The 21,878-nt window shown below is 41.0% G+C and overlaps 1 protein-coding gene across 1 annotated transcript in view; it reads left to right on the top strand.

The window, feature by feature from the left end:
* LOC124232946 (phospholipid-transporting ATPase VD-like) overlaps positions 1-21,878 on the top strand; it is a 109,784-nt gene that overhangs the window by 84,704 nt on the left and 3,202 nt on the right. The window contains exons 16-22 of the mRNA XM_046649903.1: positions 2,517-2,823; positions 5,392-5,468; positions 6,484-6,609; positions 9,233-9,433; positions 14,485-14,565; positions 15,738-15,842; positions 19,949-20,136. Of these exons, the coding sequence (XP_046505859.1) occupies positions 2,517-2,823; positions 5,392-5,468; positions 6,484-6,609; positions 9,233-9,433; positions 14,485-14,565; positions 15,738-15,842; positions 19,949-20,136 (1,085 nt within the window). The remainder of the gene's footprint in view (positions 1-2,516; positions 2,824-5,391; positions 5,469-6,483; positions 6,610-9,232; positions 9,434-14,484; positions 14,566-15,737; positions 15,843-19,948; positions 20,137-21,878) is intronic.

Genomic DNA, 21,878 nt, shown 5'->3' with positions numbered 1-21,878 from the left:
TTACATCTATCTCTCTACCTATATGTATACAGTTGATTCTCGTTATTCATAGAGTTAAGTTCTATAAAGTTGCCGCAAACATGAATTAGTGAATGCTGACCATTGCTCCCAGGAGATATACAGGATTAGGTTCTTGCCAGTCTCTGGTCACAGCATTTTTTTGTCAATCAATCAGTACATAACCTTGTTTCATATTTCTGTTTAAAGACGCTTCATTTAAGGTATATTGTTGACTCATTGACATTGAACTCACAGCCAGCAGCTCTATAACTTGTGCCTGAACAAGGTTTGCTAGCACACACATTCTCTTGTCAGGCACCTCACAGTATTATTGTGCTTAGGGACACTAGACAGCACTTCACTGCTACTCAGGGCCTTTTTAAACAGTGAACTCACAAACGAAAAACACAAAAATGTAAAAAATGTGGCACCCAACAGTGAAAAGGACATTTGTTTGCAGTGTGGGAGCTGCCATAAGAAGGCAGAGCGTCACCTAGTTCAGCTTCAGCTGAGAAGGTGCATGTCGCGTGACTCAAAATTTGTCACTCTTGTGCATGTCCTCAACTGACCGTGAAAGCCCTGCGAGCATTGATTGTAGGATTACAGATAAATTTTAGCTAGTAGGTGGATTCACAAATATGGAATCCGTGAATAACGATGATCGGTTATATGTGTGTATGTGTGCATATATATATATTTCTATAATGAAGATATAGTTAATGTATAAAACTAAACAATACATACTCAAATAGGAGGTTAAAAACATCAATAATCAATCTATAACCATAAAACCACAGATAATTTACATCCATATTTTGGAGGGCATCCACTGAGGCTGTATTCTGTGCACTATGAGCGTATAAATGCTACAAAGCCTGGACTTACGGTAATGTATTGTATTATAGCTCTACTTTTTCACTTAAAAAATATTTTAAACATTGTGTCTCATCTTAATAAACATTTTAATTTATGATAACTGCAGGATATGTTACCTATAAATGTAGCATTTTAATTTAACCAAACTCCAGAAGGTTTTTAAAAATAATTTTTTACTATTCTATGTTGATCCTATAATGATCGTATTTGATTCATCTTTGTACACTTTTCCTGGGGGGCTTTTGAGATGTGGGGGATTGTGTTTATTCCTAAGATAAAGGTTGCTGGGTGGCTCCATTTTAAAGTTAAATCCCTTGTTTACAGTTTCTGTGGTTACGATGGCTTTGTTGTGTCCTGCCTACATGTCCATATCTACTTCTTCCCTCCCCATCTTATTTGGTTGGGGGTTGAGAATGCTTGATAAAATAGCGTTTGAAATAAGAGTAAATGGGCTCTGAGTGAGGGGCTCTTTCAGGAATCAACCTAAGTGCACTGCTCCTGGATTTTGTTTGACTCTATCCTTAGTGGTCATTTGACACAATAACTTCTGGATAAGTTTATTGGTAGTCTTCTTGGGTAGAATTCATTCAACAAATATTTATTGAGTGCCTGATATCACTCTCTTTTAGGCATGATGAAGGCTTTAAAGGTAAATTAAAAGTGATATCTGCCTGGGGGCTGGCCCCGTGGCCGAGTGGTTAAGTTCGCGCACTCTGCTGCAGGCGGCCCAGTGTTTCGTTGGTTCGAATCCTGGGCGCGGACATGGCACTGCTCGTCAAACCACACTGAGGCAGCATCCCACATACCACAACTAGAAGAACCCACTACGAGAAATATACAACTATGTACTGGGGGGCTTTGGGGAGAAAAAGGAAAAAATAAAATCTTTAAAAAAAAAAAAAAAAGTGATATCTGCCTTTAAAGAACCCCTAACTGGTGTGGGGTGATGAGAGTAGAGGGATGTACACCGACCAAATATGATAAGCACTGCTAGGAACATCCTGACCAGAATGTAGATACATTCCATGATGGCAGGCATTTTTGTGTTCATTGACATATCCCCAGTGCTCAGTGCCTTTCTAAGATGTAGTAGTTTCTCAATAAATACTTGGTGAATGAATGAATATGTTGAATCAAAAAGAAGATAAAAACAATAATTACTGTTTTAAATTCTGCTATGTGTCATGCCTTACACTAGAAGCTTTGCATGTATGGTTTTACTTATTCCTCACAATGATATTATGATGGAGATAATATTTGCATTTTTCAGATGAGAAAGTTAAGCTCAGATAGGTTATATAATTTGGCTAAAGTTAAGCAGCAGCTAGTAAAAAGCAGAATAAGACAAAAGGGCTCTTGAGAGTCACCGTTTGAGAAGGCAAATTGTACACATAAAGAAATTCTATGGCTATTTCTTAGCTGTAGAATTGGGGCTGAGATGTCTCCCATCCTTTTAGCCAATCCCCACATACACAGAGAAGTCTCTGTGGAAGAACTATGAGGTCTTTGAAAGTAACCGGTGATTCACTACCTAGGGTTGCCTTGATGCAGCAATTGCTCAAGAATGACAATGACGAATTTTGCTGGATGTGGCCACCAAGGGAGCCCCAACACTAACTGTCTTTGCCTCATTTTTCAAGGATGCCTGTGAGATGCTGATGGGCACAATTTTGAAAGAACTTCAGAAGAACCCAGCCTCTCCAGGGCAAGCATCATTAAGTGAGAATTTACACCAGCCTCCTGCCCCCCGGGACTCAGGGCTGCGGGCTGGACTCATTATCACTGGGAAGACCCTAGAGTTTGCCCTGCAGGAGAGTCTGCAGAAGCAGTTCCTGCAGCTCACTGCTTGCTGTCAAGCTGTGGTCTGCTGCCGAGCCACGCCCCTGCAGAAAAGCGAGGTGGTGAAATTGGTACGCAACCATCTCCGGGTGATGACTCTGGCCATCGGTGAGTGGGGAGTGGGACCCAGCCCTAAGCTTCTCACATTCATGCCACACCAGAGGTTGATCCTTCTGTCTGTCCTTGCTTCTGTTTACCCTCCTTCTGTCTGTTTTCCTCCCCACCATTCCCTCCCATTTTCCTCCCTTCTTTCTCTACACACCCCTATCACTGTCTCCCACTCTCTATCACCTGTTTGACCACCTGCTATGAACCAGGTGGTAGGGATGTGACATGGAAAACAATATAGTCAGGACTCTTTGGGTTACATGTCAGACCCCCAAATCAGCTGGGTAAATAGGGTGTTGTGCTGAATTGTAGAACTGAAAAACCCAGGGGTTCCACCTTCAGTAAAGTTAAATTCAAGGACATGAACAATTCATTTATTTATTAATTCAACATATATTTATTGAGTGCCTTGTATGTACCAGGCATTTTTCTAGGCAACAGAGACGCAAGAGTGTATAAAATAAAGTACCTTTTTTTAAGATGTCTACATGTGGTAAGAGGACATACAGTAAAAAACAAAACAAAACACAAAAGGCATAAATATAAGATATCAGAGAGTGACAAATTCTATTGAAGAAATAAAGCCGCATCAGGGGGATGTAGAGCATTGGAGGAGGGCAGAGGCTGGAAGGAAATGATAGGGGACCCATGGAAGATCTGGGGAGAGAACATTCCTGGCAGAGAAGAAAAGGAAAGTGAAGGCCATGGTCCATGCTTGATGTGTCTGAGGCCAAAGCAGATTGAGCAAAGGGAAGAGTTTTCTGCAGGTTAATTAAGGGCAGAAAGGTGGCAAGTGGCCAGATAATGCAAGATCTTGGAGGCCATTATAAAATTTTGCATTTTATCTGAAGAGATAGAAGCCATTGGAAGATTTTAATTAGAGCAGGCACATGATCTGCCTTAAGTTTAAAAAGATCACCTTGGTTGCTTTGTTGGGAGTAACTTTTGGGGTGCAACAACATGAGTAAGGAGACCAGTTGGGAGGCTATCGAAATGATTCAGGCAAGAGATATTGGTGGCTTGAGCTTGGATGGGAGCAGAAAAGGTGGTAAGATGTGGTCAGATAATGGACATGGTTTGAAAAAAGAGCTGGTGACATTTGTTGATGGATTAGATATGTTGTATGATAGAAGGACTCAAGGGGGACGCCAAGGTTTTGTCTCTAAGAACAGAAAGGACAGAGCTGCGGTTTACTGAGATGTAGTCAGGGAAATCAGAATGTGGATCTTACCCATGTTAAGTTTAAAAAGTCTATTAGATGTCTAGGGAGTGATGAAGGTAGGCAGCTGGATATAAAGGCTGGAATTTAGCAATGAGGAACAGGCTAGAGATATGAATGTGGGAATCGTAAGTCTCATGGTAAAGCCTTGATATTAGATGAGATCACCAAAAAATGAGTATAAATGGAGAAAGGAAGAAGTATGAGATTAAGCTCTGAGACACTCCAGTGTTGAGACATTAGCAAGATGAAGACTCAGCCACCTCTTTCAGTCTTTTTCCCCTGGATTGCTTTCAGTCACAGGTAGCTTCTCCCCTCAGGATGCTGACATAGCCACTGACAGTCCCAGGGTTACAGCCTGTCCTATTAGCAACCCGAGTGAAAAGAATGAGCCTCTTTTTAAGTTGCTGGAGTAAAGCGTCAGGGTGAGGGTGGAATTTTCTTCAACAGTCTTATTGAATGAACATATAAATGAGTGAATTATTCAAGCTCCTGGATCCAGATGTCCCTGAGGCTAGAACCTCCTGACTTTTAATGATATCAATTAAGTTGTGTCATGTGCCCATCTCTGAACCAATCACTAAGGCCAGAGGACAGAATTTGCTAGTTGTCTAGGCCTAGGTCAGTTGCCCATCCTAAATCTGGAGGTTTGGGTTCATCCTAACAAACCACATGGACTCAGAGTTCCCAAGGAAAATCAAGATACTATTACCAGAAAATAAGTGAATGGTTGGTGGGCATTTGGGAGCAATAAACGCTCATTACCAACAGGAATATAATACCTCCTCTTAAGAAGCTTCCAGTATGTTGGGGAGGTCAAGAAATCTATATGCAACCATAATACCATGTGATACATATGATAGAAATACACAGGGTTGTGCTGGAGCCTAAGGAAGGGGATTTGATCTAAAGGGAATATGAGAAGGATGTTGCAGAGGAAGTGACGTCTAAGCTGAGGGCATGAGTAATTGAAATCCAGCAAGGTGGTGTAAGGGTAAGGAGGACAGTCTTGTAAGAATAAAGAAACAGCATATGCTGTACAGTGGCTGGAAGGAGCAGAATGTATCTGGAAAATTGAAAGTAGAGTGAGCAACATGGACAAAGGGGAGATCAGTCCAGGTAGGTGCCGTAGCATGAAGGATTTTAAGGCAGTATTGAGTTTGGAATTCTTCCTCATGATAGTGGGATGCCACATTTCATTTCTGCTTAACTAGCTTCCAGGTAACTTGGAGACATGGGATAAACTTTGAAGAATTTGTCTGTTCACTTGAGTGGCCGCTATTGATTTGCAAAGTTTGCATCTTTTCTTTACTCCTCATGTTTCTCACATTTTCTTCTGCCTCATGAAGGTGACGGTGCCAATGATGTTAGCATGATACAAGTGGCAGACATCGGGATAGGGATCTCAGGTCAAGAAGGCATGCAGGTGAGTGGATGTTGTGTACCCAAGTACCATGGACTTGCCCTGCCCATCTAAGGCAACATTCTCCGAGATAAGATCTCTGTGGTGGAGTGAGGCTGTCTGAAGTTAGCTTAGGAGTGCGAGACAGGAAGTTTATCCATTCATTGATTGTTTCCTGGGTGAGGATTATGGTATTTTCCTGGGTAATTTTAAGAGTGTCGTTCACTTGTTCAGTTTAAAAAAATAGAGCTTTTCTAGATCATAAGAGTATATGTTTTTAACTCTGTAATAACTATGTAGCTTCTGGCACTGATGAAAGCTACTAAGGATTTGAATAAAAAATCTAAAGATCATGAAGAGAGAGAGAGAAGATATGAGAGAATGAGAATGAGGGAGATGGTAGTGGCCTATTTGTGTGTGTGTGTGTGTTGGATAGTATTTTAGGCACAAAATTCAGATAGAAGACTGCTTTTCATGTATGGAGCAAATGCTGTCAGAGGAAGCTGGGATGTGAGGCTTAGGGTTTCCAGAGAATTATAAATTAGGACATCTCCACAGAAGATGAGGCATTCAAGTACCTCTTTGCCTGATACAGTATACAAAATCATATAAAGTCATAAGTGCAATCCTTTTTAATATTCTCCTCATTGAGGGAAGCAAATGCACATTGTGCCGCACAGAGTTCTTTTGGAAGGAGCTGCTTTCTAGGGAAAGTGCGTTTGCTGAAATTACATCATGAGTAGTAACCAAAGAGAAATCTCGCTTCATGCGACCATATTGGAAAGCTAAGTAGTAACTACAGGCAACCTGTTAAGGCTCTGTATTCAGGAGTTTTTGCTTGTTTGGAGGTTTTCGGGGGGGGGGGGGGGGTGGGGGGGGGGGGGGTGTATGTGTGTGTGTGTCTGTGTCTTGATCTGCATGTAAGGTTTAAGCCACATTTTTGACTAATCTGAGTCTGATGATGGCAAGGCTGCCCATACTCTGTCTGTTCTAACACGTTTGATTGCTCAGTGGCATTCTCTTCCCATTGCCTCTGCAGGCTGTGATGGCCAGTGACTTTGCCGTTTCTCAGTTTAAACATCTCAGCAAGCTCCTCCTGGTCCACGGGCACTGGTGTTATACACGGCTTTCCAACATGATGCTCTATTTTTTCTACAAAAATGTGGTATGTAACTCCAGAGAATTTGTCCCTTCCCCCTTTTCGCCTGCCACTTTTGCTTGCGTAAGGGATGAAAAAGACGTGCCGTACACCTAAGCAACTTTGCTTATTGATGTTTTGGGAGCAGCCAGGAGCACTCCTGCTGCCTTTCCAGAAATAATCTGAGAATGTGCTATGTTTCAGCTGCTGACGGTAAATTGCTAGGCTTGTCCATCTGCTGGCATTTTCTATTCCCTATGTATTTAAATTCAGTTAAGTCCTGTCTGGTTCATTTGAAATCGAATTTTTGACCTTCTATAAAAAGGTTATGACAGGCAGAATTATGAAATGCTTAAAGTTATCTGTCAGTAGAGAATGAAGAGGTTTGCTTCCATTTTACAGGAGATATAAAAAAAATCTGCTGTCCCCAAATTGATGTCCCCTGTGGTATATTGAAGACACAGATACAGATGAAAACCCAAATGCAAGAATTTTCTAGCAAACCTATAAAATGTGTTTGTGCTTGGGAGTTATTGGATGGTCAAGGAATTTTATTTTCATTATATGATCCCTAAAAGGACAGAATATGATTAGAAGTCCTGGTTTCTCATCTTTGGCATACCATTTAAGTTTCAGTTTCCTCTTTTATAAAATCATACTGACCTCCGGCTGCTCCACTTGAGTCCCTTCTGGTGGGGTAATATGTAAATAGGGCATGGTTTTTAGACCAAATTTATTCTTAGTCTTTAAAGTCCATATGTAGCATGTTAGTGGTAAACCCAAGTTTACATCACTCTGTCGAAATGCCATCTTTAGGAAAAAAATAACTTTAATGGGTCATTTTTAGGATACCCTAAGTGTGTAATTCAGATGTGTGGCTGGCTGTCTGTCTTTCAGTCAGCAAGAGCCTCTTTTTTCTCCATAACGCAGTGAACTTTTTGGAAGCTCTCAGTGCTTTCAACTAATTAGAATTAGCACATTTAGTCAGTTTAATAGAACTTTGATACTTCATGAAAATATTTGAAATGTGTAATGTCTCTGCCCGAGTGTGTGATTCTTGAGAAAGCTGTGATTTGTAATGTGAAATTCTGAGATTTAGTCAATGACTTTTAGGGAGGAGCCCCTCTCCCTAGTTGTTTTTTTTAATACTTTCTCATTTCTCTACCTTCTCTTCTCTTGCAAGGTAGCCCACTTTCCTCACACCTCCTTTTAACCCTAGATTAAACCCAAGGGTTAAGAAACACTAATATTAGAAAGAGGTGCCATGTGCTCTTGGAGAGAGGGGGAGTGTTTATAAGTAGAAGGCATATCACCCGGGAGCAAGGACCCTGTGGTCCTTCTGCTCCATAACCCTGGGATGGCCATTCATACTGATATCCTGCAGACTTAATTTCTACCTCTTGCTCACCTAGCCAGACAATGAATGCTCTAACCGTATTGAGAAAAGGGCCAGTACCAGAAGCCATTCGAGTAGCTTATCTTTCTGAGACTATGGTTCTTGGGTCTTGGACAACTTTTGAGATACTGATGAGAACTATGGATTCACTCCCCAGAACAGTGCCCCAAACCACATGTACCCCAAATTGATACATGTGCAGGAGCTGGGCATTATGCATGTCCATGGACCCTAGACTAAGAAACTCTATTGTAAGGACTGTGGTCCCTGTCCTAAGATGTTATAGTGTATCTATGATGCCAATGATAACCATATCTTATATTCATAAGGCACTGGGGGGTCAGGAACACTTCCTAACTTGACCTTGATACTAAGCCCTGAGGTGGGATAATTCTCATTTTTCACATGAGGAAATCAAAATTCAGAGACATTAGGAAAGTGGCCTAAAGTCAAACAATCAATAGAAAGTGTTCCCAGGCCTTGAAATAAGACTTCTTAAATCTAAGTCCAGTGTCCTTTCCTGTTCTCTGCCTTTCTTGAGGGCACAGAGCTTTTGCTATTGTGGCCTTCGTTGGAGAAGAAATACTGGAGGAAACAATGAAGGATATATGTTCCTAGTCTCTAGCATGACCAACTGTCTTGATTTGCCTGGGACTGACCAGTTTTAGCAGTGAGAGTCCCGTGTCCAGCGAAACTCCTCAGTCCCAAGAAAACTGGGATGGTTGGTCCCCTCCTGGCACCATTCCATTTCACCACTGGAAAGTAATGGTGAACCTACAAAGTGAGAGAATGAGCATTTGTTGCGTACCTGCCATGGACTGGGCTAAATTCTCGTCATCTGAGAGCTGATATGTCTCAATTTGAATGCTGGCTCTCCCACTTATTAGCTGGGTAACTTTGGGCAAGTCCTTTAGCCTCTCTGTGCCTCACTTTGCTCATCTGTAAATGAGAAGAATAATTCCCAAGTTGTTATGAACATTAAATGAATTATTTGTAAAGCTCTTAGAACAGTGCCACCACCACACAGTAAGTTGGGGGGGGAGGTGTGTGTGTATGCATATGTGTGCGATTTAGTTTAGTAAAACATTTACCAAAAAAAGCTGCAAGGTAAGTTGTGCCCTTCCATTCTGTAAGTGAGGAAACTGCTCTGAGACAGAGGCTGAGCTCACACAGCTCAAATGGCAGTGTATGGCCTGTGCGGGCATAGCACGCGTTGCTGTTTCTAAGATGCCAATGTTCCTCTTTGTGTCCTAGGCCTATGTGAACCTCCTTTTCTGGTACCAGTTCTTTTGTGGGTTTTCAGGAACATCCATGACTGACTATTGGGTTTTGATCTTCTTCAACCTCCTTTTCACGTCTGCTCCTCCCGTCATTTATGGGGTTTTGGAAAAAGATGTGTCTGCAGAGACCCTCATGCAACTGCCTGAACTTTACAAGAGTGGTCAGAAATCAGAGGTAGGTGCTAAAGCAAGAGTACTTAGGCCAGTACACCTCTGTGGTCAAAGCCAGGGCATTTTCCAATCAGCCAGCTCAAATATTGTGGTACCTTAGGAACTATTTAAAACTGTTTGAATTGTCTGTTTGTTTCAAATGATCTCCACTAACACAGCAGATATTAAGTTACTTGCCTCTGAAATGAGCGTGGGTAAAATTTGGAAAGGAGTTGGGTGCTTATAAGAAGAAATCCAGTGTTTAGACTTTACAACTAATAATATCTAGCATTTACCAAACCCCACTGTGCCATCTATTTTGTGAACTACTAACCATTCCCTGTCTCATTTATCTTCACAGAAACACTGAGACAGAACCTAGTATCATTCTCATTCTAAGGCGAAAAATCTGAAAATCAAAGGGGTTAAGTAATTTTTCCAAAAATCTCACAGCTAAAAATGGCAGAGCCAGAATGTGAACCCTTCTCAGTCTGATTCCAAAACAAAAGTTAAATTCTTTAGGTCCTATTGTCAATCAGAACAGTGGAATGATCTTAATGGCTCCCTCTCCCTAAAACTGTGCCCCACCTCCACTTAATCAATCTTATTCCAACAGGCTACTTCTGATACATCGCTTATATCGATCACCCCCTTTCCATCCTTCTGTCACTACTCTCATTGTCTCTTACCTGCAGTATTGTAGTAGCTGATTAATTGGGCTAGCTGTCTCAAAACTCTTTTCTTTCTAATTCATCTTCCACAAAATAAATAATAACCAACATTAAAATAGCTCTTATGAACATATATGTAATGCCTCCTGTATGCCAGGCGCTATTCTGAGTACTTAGCATCCCTAAATCTAATCCTCAAAATGACCCTGCAAGATAGGTGCTACATCATCCACGCTTTGTGGATGAGGAAAGCCAGGCACAGGGAGAGACATGATGTGCTCGTGTCACAGAGCTCGTGGGAGGAGCAGTTGAACCGAGCCCATGCTGCCTCCCATTAAGCTCTGCCCCAGAAAGAATAGTGATGCTATCTTTAACCCTTCGGCCCCCCAGCCCTTGGTATTTAATGGCCAGAGATTCAGAGTGCTCTCACAAGCTCATTGTCTGGATCACAGGGACTGAGTTGGACCAGGAGCCTATGACACCTATAAGTGGACAAAGTTGAAGAGTCAGATATGCTAGTCTTGAGAACAGGGCTGTCTTAGTCAGGACTCTTTCAATTGCAAGTGACAGAAAACAGGCTGAAATTGGCTTAATGAAAAAGAGAAAATTATTTCACATAGCTGCCAAATCCGAGAGTAGTGGTGACAGAACACTGTTATTCTTAAAGCAACTGTAAATGTCCTGGTTATGACTCACTTCCTAGTTTGAGTCACATGCCTTTCTCTGTGTTTATCACTGTAGCTAGAAAGATCGTTTTCTCCCTGACCAGCCCTAGGACATATGTCATTCCTGAGGACAGAGCTGAAGCACACAGAGAAGATTGGGAAGAAGGGTTTCCTATAGGACTGGACAGACAAAAATGAGACCCACCATAAGAAATCTGTGTTTTGGCTTCACTGGCTATTCTAAAGTCACTGACCCGGATTGACACATATTAGAAAGAATGGGTTATGTTAGCCTGAGTTTAAATTCTGGTTCTGTGGTGTGTGACCTTGATAAGTTATTTAACTTGCCTGTACTTCAGTTTCTTTAAAGTTTGGAGATGTTGTGACATTTTGGTAAGATAATACATGTAAAAGTTCCAGCCATCAGGGGCCGGCCCAGTGGCGCAGTGGTTACATTCACACGTTCTGCTTCTCGGCATCCCGGGGTTCGCCGGTTCGCATCCCGGGTGCGGACATGGTGCCACTTGGCAAAAGCCATGCTGTGGTAGGCGTCCCACGTATAAAGGAAGATGGGCATGGATGTTAGCTCACAGCCAGTCTTCCTCAGTAAAAAGAGGAGGATTGGTAGTAGTTAGCTCAGGGCTAATCTTCCTCAAAAAAAAGAGAAAAAAAAAAGTTCCAGCCATATTAAGCTCTCAATATTGTTATTTTTACCTGCCCCCCACCCCCAACTCTGAATAACCGTAAATTTGAGTAAGTCCTGCATTTAAAATGCTACGTTTCTTCTCATCAGTCTAACTTTATTCTGACTTGAACTGCCTTTCCAGACTGAAGACTAGTTGAATGTCCTTAGGCTACCTGGGGCAGCCAACACAGAGATGTCGTATTCTGCTTTCAGGGAAGAAGAAATCCTTCAAATCCTTTAATATCATCCAGTCCATTCAGATCGAGGAATTACATAGGGTTTTCCTAACGGAGTGCACTCTAACTGAAAGTTCAAGGCCAGGATGCAGGAATGTATGGTTGATATTAATGAGGGTTGTCCTGCACCCCAGGCCTACGTTAAATTTCAGGTTCACTGGGGAAAGAGTGGTGAGGGGGACCATCAAAGTTTTTTATAGCTAGTATTTTAAAAGCCCATTTGTACAGACTGAACATTATAATCAGTCCTTACTCTTGGAAGAGTTGAGGTCATTGTTTCCTGTTGTGAAACCCTGCTAGCAGTCCTTTGCACACGTTGTTCTATTGAGCTGGCCAGTTTTATAATGCACGGTAATAGCAGGCAGATTCCCAGCATGTGGCTATTGATAAAAGGTAACTGATTTCATTGACTTTACCTTTGAGAAGAGTTGTCCTTTCTTTGAACTTGGCCTCCAAACAAATTCTGTTTTATGCTTTGGCCATTTCCTGTCTTCCGTGTCATAAAATATATTCTCCAGGGTTATAGAATCTCTCTCCTTGAAAGGAGATGGGTCTGGAAGGCTGCAGTCAGAGGCTTCCCTTCCAAGAGACAATCATCTATTACCCATCTCTCATCACCCACACAGTATTTTCTGGCTTTGACTCCATGTCCAGATTTTCCCTTTCGATTTCCAGATCCCATGCGTTAATACCTCCAGCTTCTCATTTATCTTGTCCTTTGTCCCTTCTCTACTTCCCTTGCTCACGTGACTGTGGATAAATTGTACTTTTTACCTTTTTGCTCCAGGTCTTCTGAGCAACCTCTATTCCCCCAGAAGCGTAAAGTTGTATTTTAACTTATCCCCAAATTGCTCTTTCTTGTCCAGTGGCATTTTGGTTGTCCCTTTACTGTCACATTCTCTTCCCCCATTTGAATGTGCTTCTGCTTAGATTTTATGTACGCTTGGATGAAGAAAGGCGGTAGAATATTCCATCATTTCCACTGAGGAAATAGTAAAAGGAGATATAGGGAAAAGTAGATTAGAAATAAGGACTCTTCGTTGCTTTGATTTTCCAGAGGACAAAGAGATAAAAAAAGGATAGATGTAAAAATTCCAAGTGTAGTCTTTTGAAGAATGGAAGAATGTATATGAAGAATTTGTATATTTATAAAGCTTTGTTCTTTTGGAGAGAACTAGACATTTTCAAGGAAATTTCAGTCTCTTTTTGCATTTGGAAGGAAATAAGACTAAGAACACGTTAAGAAAAGAGAAAAATAGCTCAGGGATATGATATGTTGCCATTTTTGTTCATGGCTGACATCACTAATAAACTGTAGCACTCCAACCTTCCTTCTGGGTCTGAATGCAGCCTCAGAATCCTTCTGAACACAAATTACCATTCAATCAGAGTTGACTCTTATTTGAAAACCTGTTTTCAATCACTTGAGTAGTATCTCTACTTGATCTTTCTCTTTCTGCAAATTTTTAGCAGGAAGCAGTTTAGCACATGAAAAGTTATATAAGAATAGTTTATTAGTCCAACAACTGTTTGTTGAGTACCTGCTATGTACCAGGCACTGTTTTAATCATTTGAATAAAAGAATCAAATTCCTACACTATGAAACTTGCATCCTCTTGAGAGAAGCAGAAAATCATTAGATAAACAAAGAAGATTATTTCTGATCATGAGAGACTTCTAAAAGATGCCATGGTAGTAAGTGATCCGGTGGACATAGTTTTTATTCTGGCCTGGGGGCGCCTCTATGAGGAAGTGATATTTGAGCCAGGATATAAATAATGAGCAACTGGCCATGTGAGAAGTCCAGCGCAAAGAATTCCTGGCAGAGAGAATAGTGCAAATAAAGCCCTGAGGAAAGGAAGGATTTGGCATGTTTGAGGAATAGAACAACGGTCCCTGTGGCAGGAGCATAGTGAACGAGGGTAAGAATGGTGATCCTGGAGAGCAGGGGCTCCAGTGGGCAGACATGCAGGACCTTATAGGCGTGGGAAGGAACTTAGGAGGTATTGGAAATGCAATGGGAAGTCATTGGAGGAGGTCAGTTTGATTAATTTGGAAGATGGCATGATCTGACTTACAGTCTTTTAAAAACCATCTGGCTAGGGGCCAGCCCCATGGCATAGTGGTTGAGTTCATCGCATTCTGCTTCGGCAGCTCGGGTTCACAGATTTGGATCCTGAGCACAGACCTACACCACTCGTCAGCTGTGCTGTGGCAGCAACCCACATACAAAATAGAGGAAGATTGGCACAGATGTTAGCTCAGGGCTAATCTTCCTCGAGCAAAAAGAGGAAGATTGGCCACGGATGTTAGCTCATGGCAAATCTTCCTCAGCAAAACAAAAACAAAAAAACCATCTGGCTCCTATGGGAAGATTGGATTAGAGGTAGGAGAGGAAGCAAAAAGGCCAGTTAGGTGGCTATCCAGTCATTCACAGAGAGAGTTGATGGTGAATTGGAATGAAGGGAGCAGTGGAGATAGAGAAAAGTGGATGGGTGTGGAGAAGTTTTTGAAACAAAAATGGAAAGGTAGTACTACTGCCCCTATGTCAGGTAGATTTAAGATCGATCAGTGATTAAAGCAACACAAGCTGAAGAAAAGTTCCTTCAGGATTTTTTTTCACCTGTGAATGCATCTCATTCAACTCTCACCCCTCATTCTTCCACTATGATTTACAAATCCTGCCTGTTTTGTGAGTGAGAGAATGAAGGGATAGGGTTTTCTCTTAGGGAAGCAAAAATAAGTACTGACTTGTGTTGTTCCTTGACTTTACTTTGACCCTTATAAATCTGCCTCCCCAATATCTGTTTGATTTTCAGGCATACTTACCCCTCACCTTCTGGATCACCTTGTTGGATGCCTTTTATCAAAGCCTGGTCTGCTTCTTTGTGCCTTACTATGTGAGTCCTTTCACTCAAAGTATTTGTTATTAATGAGTCAATGATGCTTCTTCGTACTTTGTCGCCTGTATCAGCATATAGAATGGGTATATTAGAGTAGATTGCTCATATAACCTAGTTGATTATTTAGCTGCCTAAATTATAAACACTCCCCCAAATATGTTAGGTCATGGAATAAATTTGGAGAGAAGTGTCTCGTTGACTCCTCTTGAGTCTCTTTTTAGTCTTGTACTGCTTGATAATTTTCATCAATGCTTGAATAAAATTGAAAGTCCAGCCATATAATTAGATGAATCAAAATCAGAGAGGCAAAGTCAGAATACGAAGGTTATTATTAATGAGTGCTGGGCTAATTCTACCAGGATGACAGCTCTTATAAGTAGTCTCCCCAAAATTAAAAACCTTGTTTTACAGGTAAAGAATAGAGGAAAAGTGACTAAGCAAAGAATGTCTCAAAATTAATTTAAAAATTGAAGCCAACACCAAGCACAGAGCAGCATGATCTAGCTACCCATCCACACATACCCTCCCCTGGAAGAAAACACTAGCTTGATCTGAGTGTTAATAAAAGTATAGTATTAAAAATGAAAACAGTGATAGTCTCTAAGTTAACCATTTTCTTCTTTATTCAAATAAAATGACTAGAATTAGCCCAGCTAGGATTTCTGGGTATACTGCATTTCAAGAGGAATATAGGTAAGGCAATGTGAAGTGTATTCAGAAGAGAATGACTAGAATTGTGAAAGATCAGAAAATTGTGTCATTTGAGCTACTTGAAGGCATACACATAGGACAGAGGAGGGCATGTTTACTTCGCAGAGACATAGACTCAGGATAGCCTGAGGTTTGCAGCTCTGTTAAGGGGAACATATTTGATATTTCCCTATAACTTAAAGAGCCAGAAGTATGAGTAAAAGGTTCCAGGAAGATAAATTATGATTCAGAATAAAGAGGAATTCCAACTGATAAGTTCAAAGATTAGATGGCCTGTTGGGAGAGAGAGTCAGCCTCTCTTTTCTGGAAATGTTCAAGTTTATCCTAAATGACCAGTTATTGTGAACATTGTAGAAGGAACTCAGTCCTCATTTGCGCTACAGAATAAAGTGATGTTACTCCTACCACTGAGTATGCACAGGTCTCCAAAGTCACCTACTGTTGTCCTCTCTTTGTAGACCTACAAGGGCTCAGACATTGACATCTTTACATTTGGAAACCCCCTGAACACAGCTGCTCTGTTCATCATTCTCCTCCATCTGGTGATTGAAAGCAAGAGTCTGGTGAGTGGTTTTCCTGCCTCTAAAGTAGCCTGAAACTATGCTTGGGGAAATGTCTTCTATTGGCAGTAACCCTGCTAAGCCCTTCATGCCTAGAAGACAAGTGGAAATGAGAAGAGTAATGACTCCATGTAAGGAGGGTGGTTCATGGCTTCTGATTGTTGAGTGCCATTATGTTGAGGTTGATTTGCAGTCAGGAAAAGTGGAAAATACCTGCCTGGTCACCTTGGTGGTATCTATGGTGAATGGTTCATGGAGGTATGAGTCAGGCTGGAAAAACAATTACTATCCTATGACCAGCATTCTTCAAGACCAAGCTGATGCCTTTCAACTAAAATAAAAAGAGATGTTCTGCCATAATCTTGGTACACTGTACTTTAGTAAGTGATGGTTTTGTGCCTTTCTTATAATACAAAAACTATCTTTTTCTCTCTCCAGAATGTCTACCATTCATTTAAATCTAGGTGTTTTTAACTTAGTTGCTGACTTGATAAAGCTGTCTTTTCATCAAAATGATTGCAAGGTATCTCTCTGCATCAAACCTAATGTGTAGGGTTCAGATAATGAGAGCGTTATTGTCAACCTCCCTTTGCAGATGCAGAACATCCCACCCATCTCTGGAGAATAAACTACCACTGTGATTATTTATGCTGCTCACTCATTTCCATTGTCATTGTCTCTGCTGTAGTCTAAGCCACTGTCCTCTCTTCCTGGACAATTGCTGCAGCCTCCTGAGTCTTCCTACCTCTACTCTTGACTCTTCCAGCCTTTCTCCATATAACAACCAGAATCATCGTTTTGAAACAAAAATCATATCTTTTTGCTCTCCTTTAGGTAAAATTCTTCAAGGGTTTCCTATTGTACTTGGAATAATATCTAAAAGCCCTAAGATAACGCGAAGACCTCATGCAATGATGCCCCCACTTCTCTCTGCAATCTCATCTCCACTTATTCATGGGCTGGAGCCACACTGTCCCTCTTTCAGTTTCTCAGATGCATTGACATGGTTACCACCTCAGGGCCTTAGCATTTGCCACATCTTTGGATGGGAGTATTCCTATTTCCCTCTTGGATCCCTGCACTTTACCAAGCTCAAATGTTATTTTAGGCCTCAGCACAAATGCTACTTCCTCTAAGAGCCTCTCCCTCACTATCCATTTTCTCATACCATCTTCTTGTTTTTATTCATGGCTCTAGTAATAATTTATAATTATTAATTTAATTTTGTGATTATCTGATTCATGTTTATCTTCCTCATTAGGCTATAACCTCTTTGAGGGCAAGATGCATGTTTCCTTTGTTCCCCACTGTATGCCAGTATCTAGGACAAGACTAGCACACAGTAGGTGCTCAAAAAACATTTGAATGGATAAATGAATGATTAAATGACTAACCAGTTTTGAGGTATATTTACTATCCTGGAAGCAAATGCATTTCAAACAGGAAATAACTGAATGGCGTTATAGTTTATAATACATTATATGAGATTATATTATAAGATTATTTATAATAATTTCTGAAGAATAATTTATAATAATCCTGAGTATTTTTGGCATCATTCACTTTGCATATAACCTGCTACAACCAATCCTTACAAGCCTAAAGTATAGTAAAAGGTTAATATCCTGAGAAAATACCAGTTGGGTAAAATAAAGGGAATTCTAGAACTAAATCTATCTATTTTAATATCTATTTAATTTTCAGCAATTGTGGAGGTACCTGTGATTACTGCCTAAGCAAATGTCATGAGTTCTGACATTTATTAGTGTTCTGAAGGATCTAATGCATAAAGTGTGCCAGGTTGAGTTCACTGGTTATAAGCAACAGCAATCTGTTCTGGTTAACCTGAACCTAATAAATAGAAAAGTAATTTAAAATATCTTGAAGAACCACGGGAAAACAAAACAAAACAAAACCATCCCGAGGAACCAGAGTGGCTCTGGAGATCCAGGGAACAGAAACTAATGAACAGGCTTGTCAGGACGGTACTCTGCTCTGCTTTGGCTCCAGTCGTTTTCTTCTCTTGCCTCATTGGGCTCCAAGTTTAGTACCTGGTGACAGAATTCTATTTCCTGAGCGCCAGCCATAGGTTTTGGCTAGAGGAGGAATATTTTGCCAAGACTATGCATAATGCTGAGTGTCCTCACCAAGAAGAAGGGGAGTAAAAGCTAAGTGCCAGGAAAAACAGTGACTGTATAAAGGACGCATCATTAAAGAATTGTTTCTCATGCCTGGGGAGGCTAGAGTTTACGGCCTCTGACGGTCCCTTGTTCAATAGGTCAGCCATTCTGAGTACGTGAATCAGTTTCCCTTCATGCTCTTGCTCACCATCTCATTGCCACCTCCCACCTCCCTGTCGGGTTTGACCCAGTGTCCCTCAACTTTAACTTCCTTTATCAATTCATTTAAATGTGTCCACTCCATCAAGTCACTATCTCACTTGCCAAAAGCACATTTTAAGAGAAAAAAATTAGGGTAGTAGGGCTCAATAGAAAGGAAGGACATTGGAGAAACAAAGGAAAAAACAAAGAAATCATTGTTTTAGAGACATGATGATATTAAAGATTTAGCCAACATTTTCTGAGCAGTTTGTACATTTTCCAAAAAAAGAGCAGTATTTGTGACTTTTGTGAAGATGTCTATCATGGGGAAATACTTTGCAAGCTTAAAAGGAAAAAGGAGAAAATTGGATCTTGTTTGAAAAGTATAGCCCTAAATAATAAAAAAGACTAATAAAGGCAGTGCTTCCCCCAAAGCGTCACAGATACCACCATGGTGTACACTGTGATTTTAGATGGCACCGTGCACTGCCCTAGAGAACACTGGATGCTGCAGAATGTGAGGGTGATTCTCTTTTCACACTTTGGAGTATGTCAAAGAGGAAGTCTGCTTGGGGCATTTTTTTTTTTTTTTAAGATTTTATTTTTCCTTTTTCTCCCCAAAGCCCCCCGGTACATAGTTAAATATTTTTAGTTGTGGGTCCTTCTAGTTGTGGCATATGGGATGCTGCCTCAGCATGGCTTGATGAGCGGTGCCATGTCCACACCCAGGATCTGAACCCGGGAAACCCTGGTCTGCTGAAGCGGAGCCTGCGAACTTAACCACTCGGCCACGGGGCCGGCCCCAGTGGCTAGTATGTTTATCACAATAATTCTTGCTAATTTCCCTTTGTAACAAAGATAGATCAGATTCCAGACTCAGCACTATGATGACAGGTAATGCTGATGTTACATTTAAGGTAGTAATCTGCTTTTTTTCCCTAAATAAAGTTAATTAAATAGGGAGTCAGTTTAAAGAAAAATATTAAGAAAAATAATATTGCAAGCTATCATGGATGTGAAGATGTCTAGGCTATGGTGTGACACACAGCGATTTATTTCTTACTCATCTAAAGTTAGCTAAGGTTCCAAACAGCTTTAGAGCAGTTGTCCTCTGAGGGGTGGCTCAGCAACCCAGGCTGTGTCTCGCAACTGTGCCATCTGGAATTGTCCCCAAGAGGAACTTCTTGGTCAAGATGAAAGGAAAGGAGACAGCATGGTAAATTGCACACCAGCTCTTCCAGGCTTCTAACCTGAAAGTTCTGCATATCCCTTCCATTTACATTTCATTGGTCCAAGCAAGACCTGTGGCCATGCTTAATTTCAAGGGGGTGAGGAAGTGCAGTCTTCCCGAGTGCTTATTAGAGGAAGAAAATGAGAATATTGGTGAGCAACAGCAATGTCTAGCTCCTATGTAGATGGGGTAAAGTTTGAGGATCACTGGATTGAAGTATCACCTTAATGAAGAAACGGACCAGTGAGTGACTCTATGAAAAAAAATGGAAAGAATCCAAACACCTTATGGTACATGGACAATACAAAATAAAGTAGTCATCAGAATTACTTTATGGCATTTGACTTAGTTTTACCGAATTTCAGCAGTGATATGAGCTCTTGCCAAAACATGCTCTTGTCTTATCTCCCCAGTATTTTGTGTTTTGTTCACTAACATTTGTTACACCATTCACCCACTGCTTAGATGTGTTGTCTCTTCAAGAGTAATTTTGCCAGGCTGCAAAGCCCCATCAGAGAGAAAGAGTGTTTATGTTCCCTGCTCTTCTTGTCTTGCAGACCTGGATCCACATGCTGGTCATCGTTGGTAGCATCTTGTCTTATTTTTTCTTTGCCTTGGCTTTTGGAGCCATGTGTGTAACTTGCAACCCACCCTCCAACCCCTACTGGATTATGCAGAAGCACATGCTGGATCCAATGTTCTACTTAGTTTGTGTCCTTACAACCTTTGTCGCTCTTCTGCCCAGGTATGGTATTTGTTTTATCTTCAAGAGAGTAGGTGAAATCATAGGCTTAGAATTCTTCAAGCAACCACTAAGAATTGATGGCAGACCACCCTGTTTAGTGTTGGAGAAGTCAGCCTATGTCCTCAGTAAAAAATTGGTTTTAACAGTTTTACCAGAGAACGGTAGTAGCTTAAGCAAACTGGAAGACTTATTTCTCTCTGATGGAAAATTCTAATCTGGTTGACAGTCCCACAGGGATAGGGCAGTTTTGCTTCAGAAGGTTATCCAAGGACCTAGATACTTCCTTCTATCTTTTTGTTCTGCCATCTCCCAAGGGTGTTGCCCTCATCTGCATGGTTGAAGATGACTAACCATCAGCACCTCCCTGTCCCTTCCCTCAGGAGGGAGAAAGAAAATGAAGGGCGAGCAGCTTTCCCCCTGTTTTCTTTGGTAATGGCATGACCCAGAAGTTGCACCCATCGTTGCTCATGTCCCATTAACCAGAGCCTAGGTATGTAGACTCTGGGGGTTTCTAACAGGAAGAAGGAGACTGAGTACTGAGGGACAAGTAGCAGTCTCTACTGTAATCTGTAAACACTGAAAACTTTATAACTTCCCTCCCTTATCTGACTTCAATAACCTTTCCCATTTTAGTTTAACTTGATTTCTAATATGGTATGGGATGGAAATGGCTAAGTATGCATGGGTTTTTAATCTATAAATCTTTGAACTCTGTTAGAGCTCTTCCTTTTTATAGTTTTATATCTGTTTAGCTGAAACCACTACAGCAAATAGTTTTTCTACCTTTTTAAATGTGAGAGTCAAAATTGTAATTTCATATTATTCTCTAACATATTATTCTGTAACATATTAACAAACTGTGGTTCACCGGCCAAATCTGGCTTGCTGCCTATTTTTGTAAATAAAGTTTGACTGGAACATAGCCATACTCATTAATTTATGTGTAGCCTATGGCTGCTTCTGCGCTGCAACAGCAGAGTTGAATAATTCCAACGGAGACTGTCGGGCTTGCAAATTCTGAAATATTACTATCTGGCCCATTGAAAAAAAAATTGCCAACTCCAATCTGAAACACTATCATAAAGTACAATGGACACAAACCCTTTGTGGCTCATGGGCATCCCTTCTAGAAATGCATAGGAAAAACCCACCCAAGTCATCCTGCGGTAGTGGTAGATGTATACTTAACAATATCACAACTAAACTGAGCTGCTTCTGTAGTGCTCACTGTTTATTACCAGTTTTCAGATTAAAAGTGGACGAGACGAATTTGTAGAATTTATGAAGAAAGAATTACTTTAAAGTTGTAGTCTTAAAAAATTCCTTCAAGAGCATTAACAGTACAAGTCTATCTAATATTGTTTTGCTAGGCTGAAAAATAACCCCCTAGAAGATATCCATGTCCTACTCCCTGGAACCTATGAATGTCACTTTGTGTAGCAAAAAAGGACTTTGCAGATATAGTTAAGTTAAGGATCTTGAGATGGGGAGATTATCTTGGATTATCTGGGTGGAGCTTTGAATGCAATCACAATTATCCTTATCACAGAGGCAGAGGGAGATTTGACACAGACAGAAGAGGAGAAAGTACTTTGACCATGGCAGCAAAGATTCCTCGGCCACAAGCCAAGGAATGCTGGCAGCCACCGGAAGCTGGAAGAGGCAAGGAATGGATTCCACCCTAGAACCTCCAGAGGGAGCATGGCCTTTTTAACACCTCTGTTTGGCTCAGTGAAACTGAT

The sequence above is a fragment of the Equus quagga genome, unplaced genomic scaffold (assembly GCF_021613505.1).
Source record: "Equus quagga isolate Etosha38 unplaced genomic scaffold, UCLA_HA_Equagga_1.0 146_RagTag, whole genome shotgun sequence".
NCBI classification, from domain to species: domain Eukaryota; kingdom Metazoa; phylum Chordata; class Mammalia; order Perissodactyla; family Equidae; genus Equus; species Equus quagga.
This window is presented reverse-complemented; position numbering and strand designations above follow the sequence as displayed.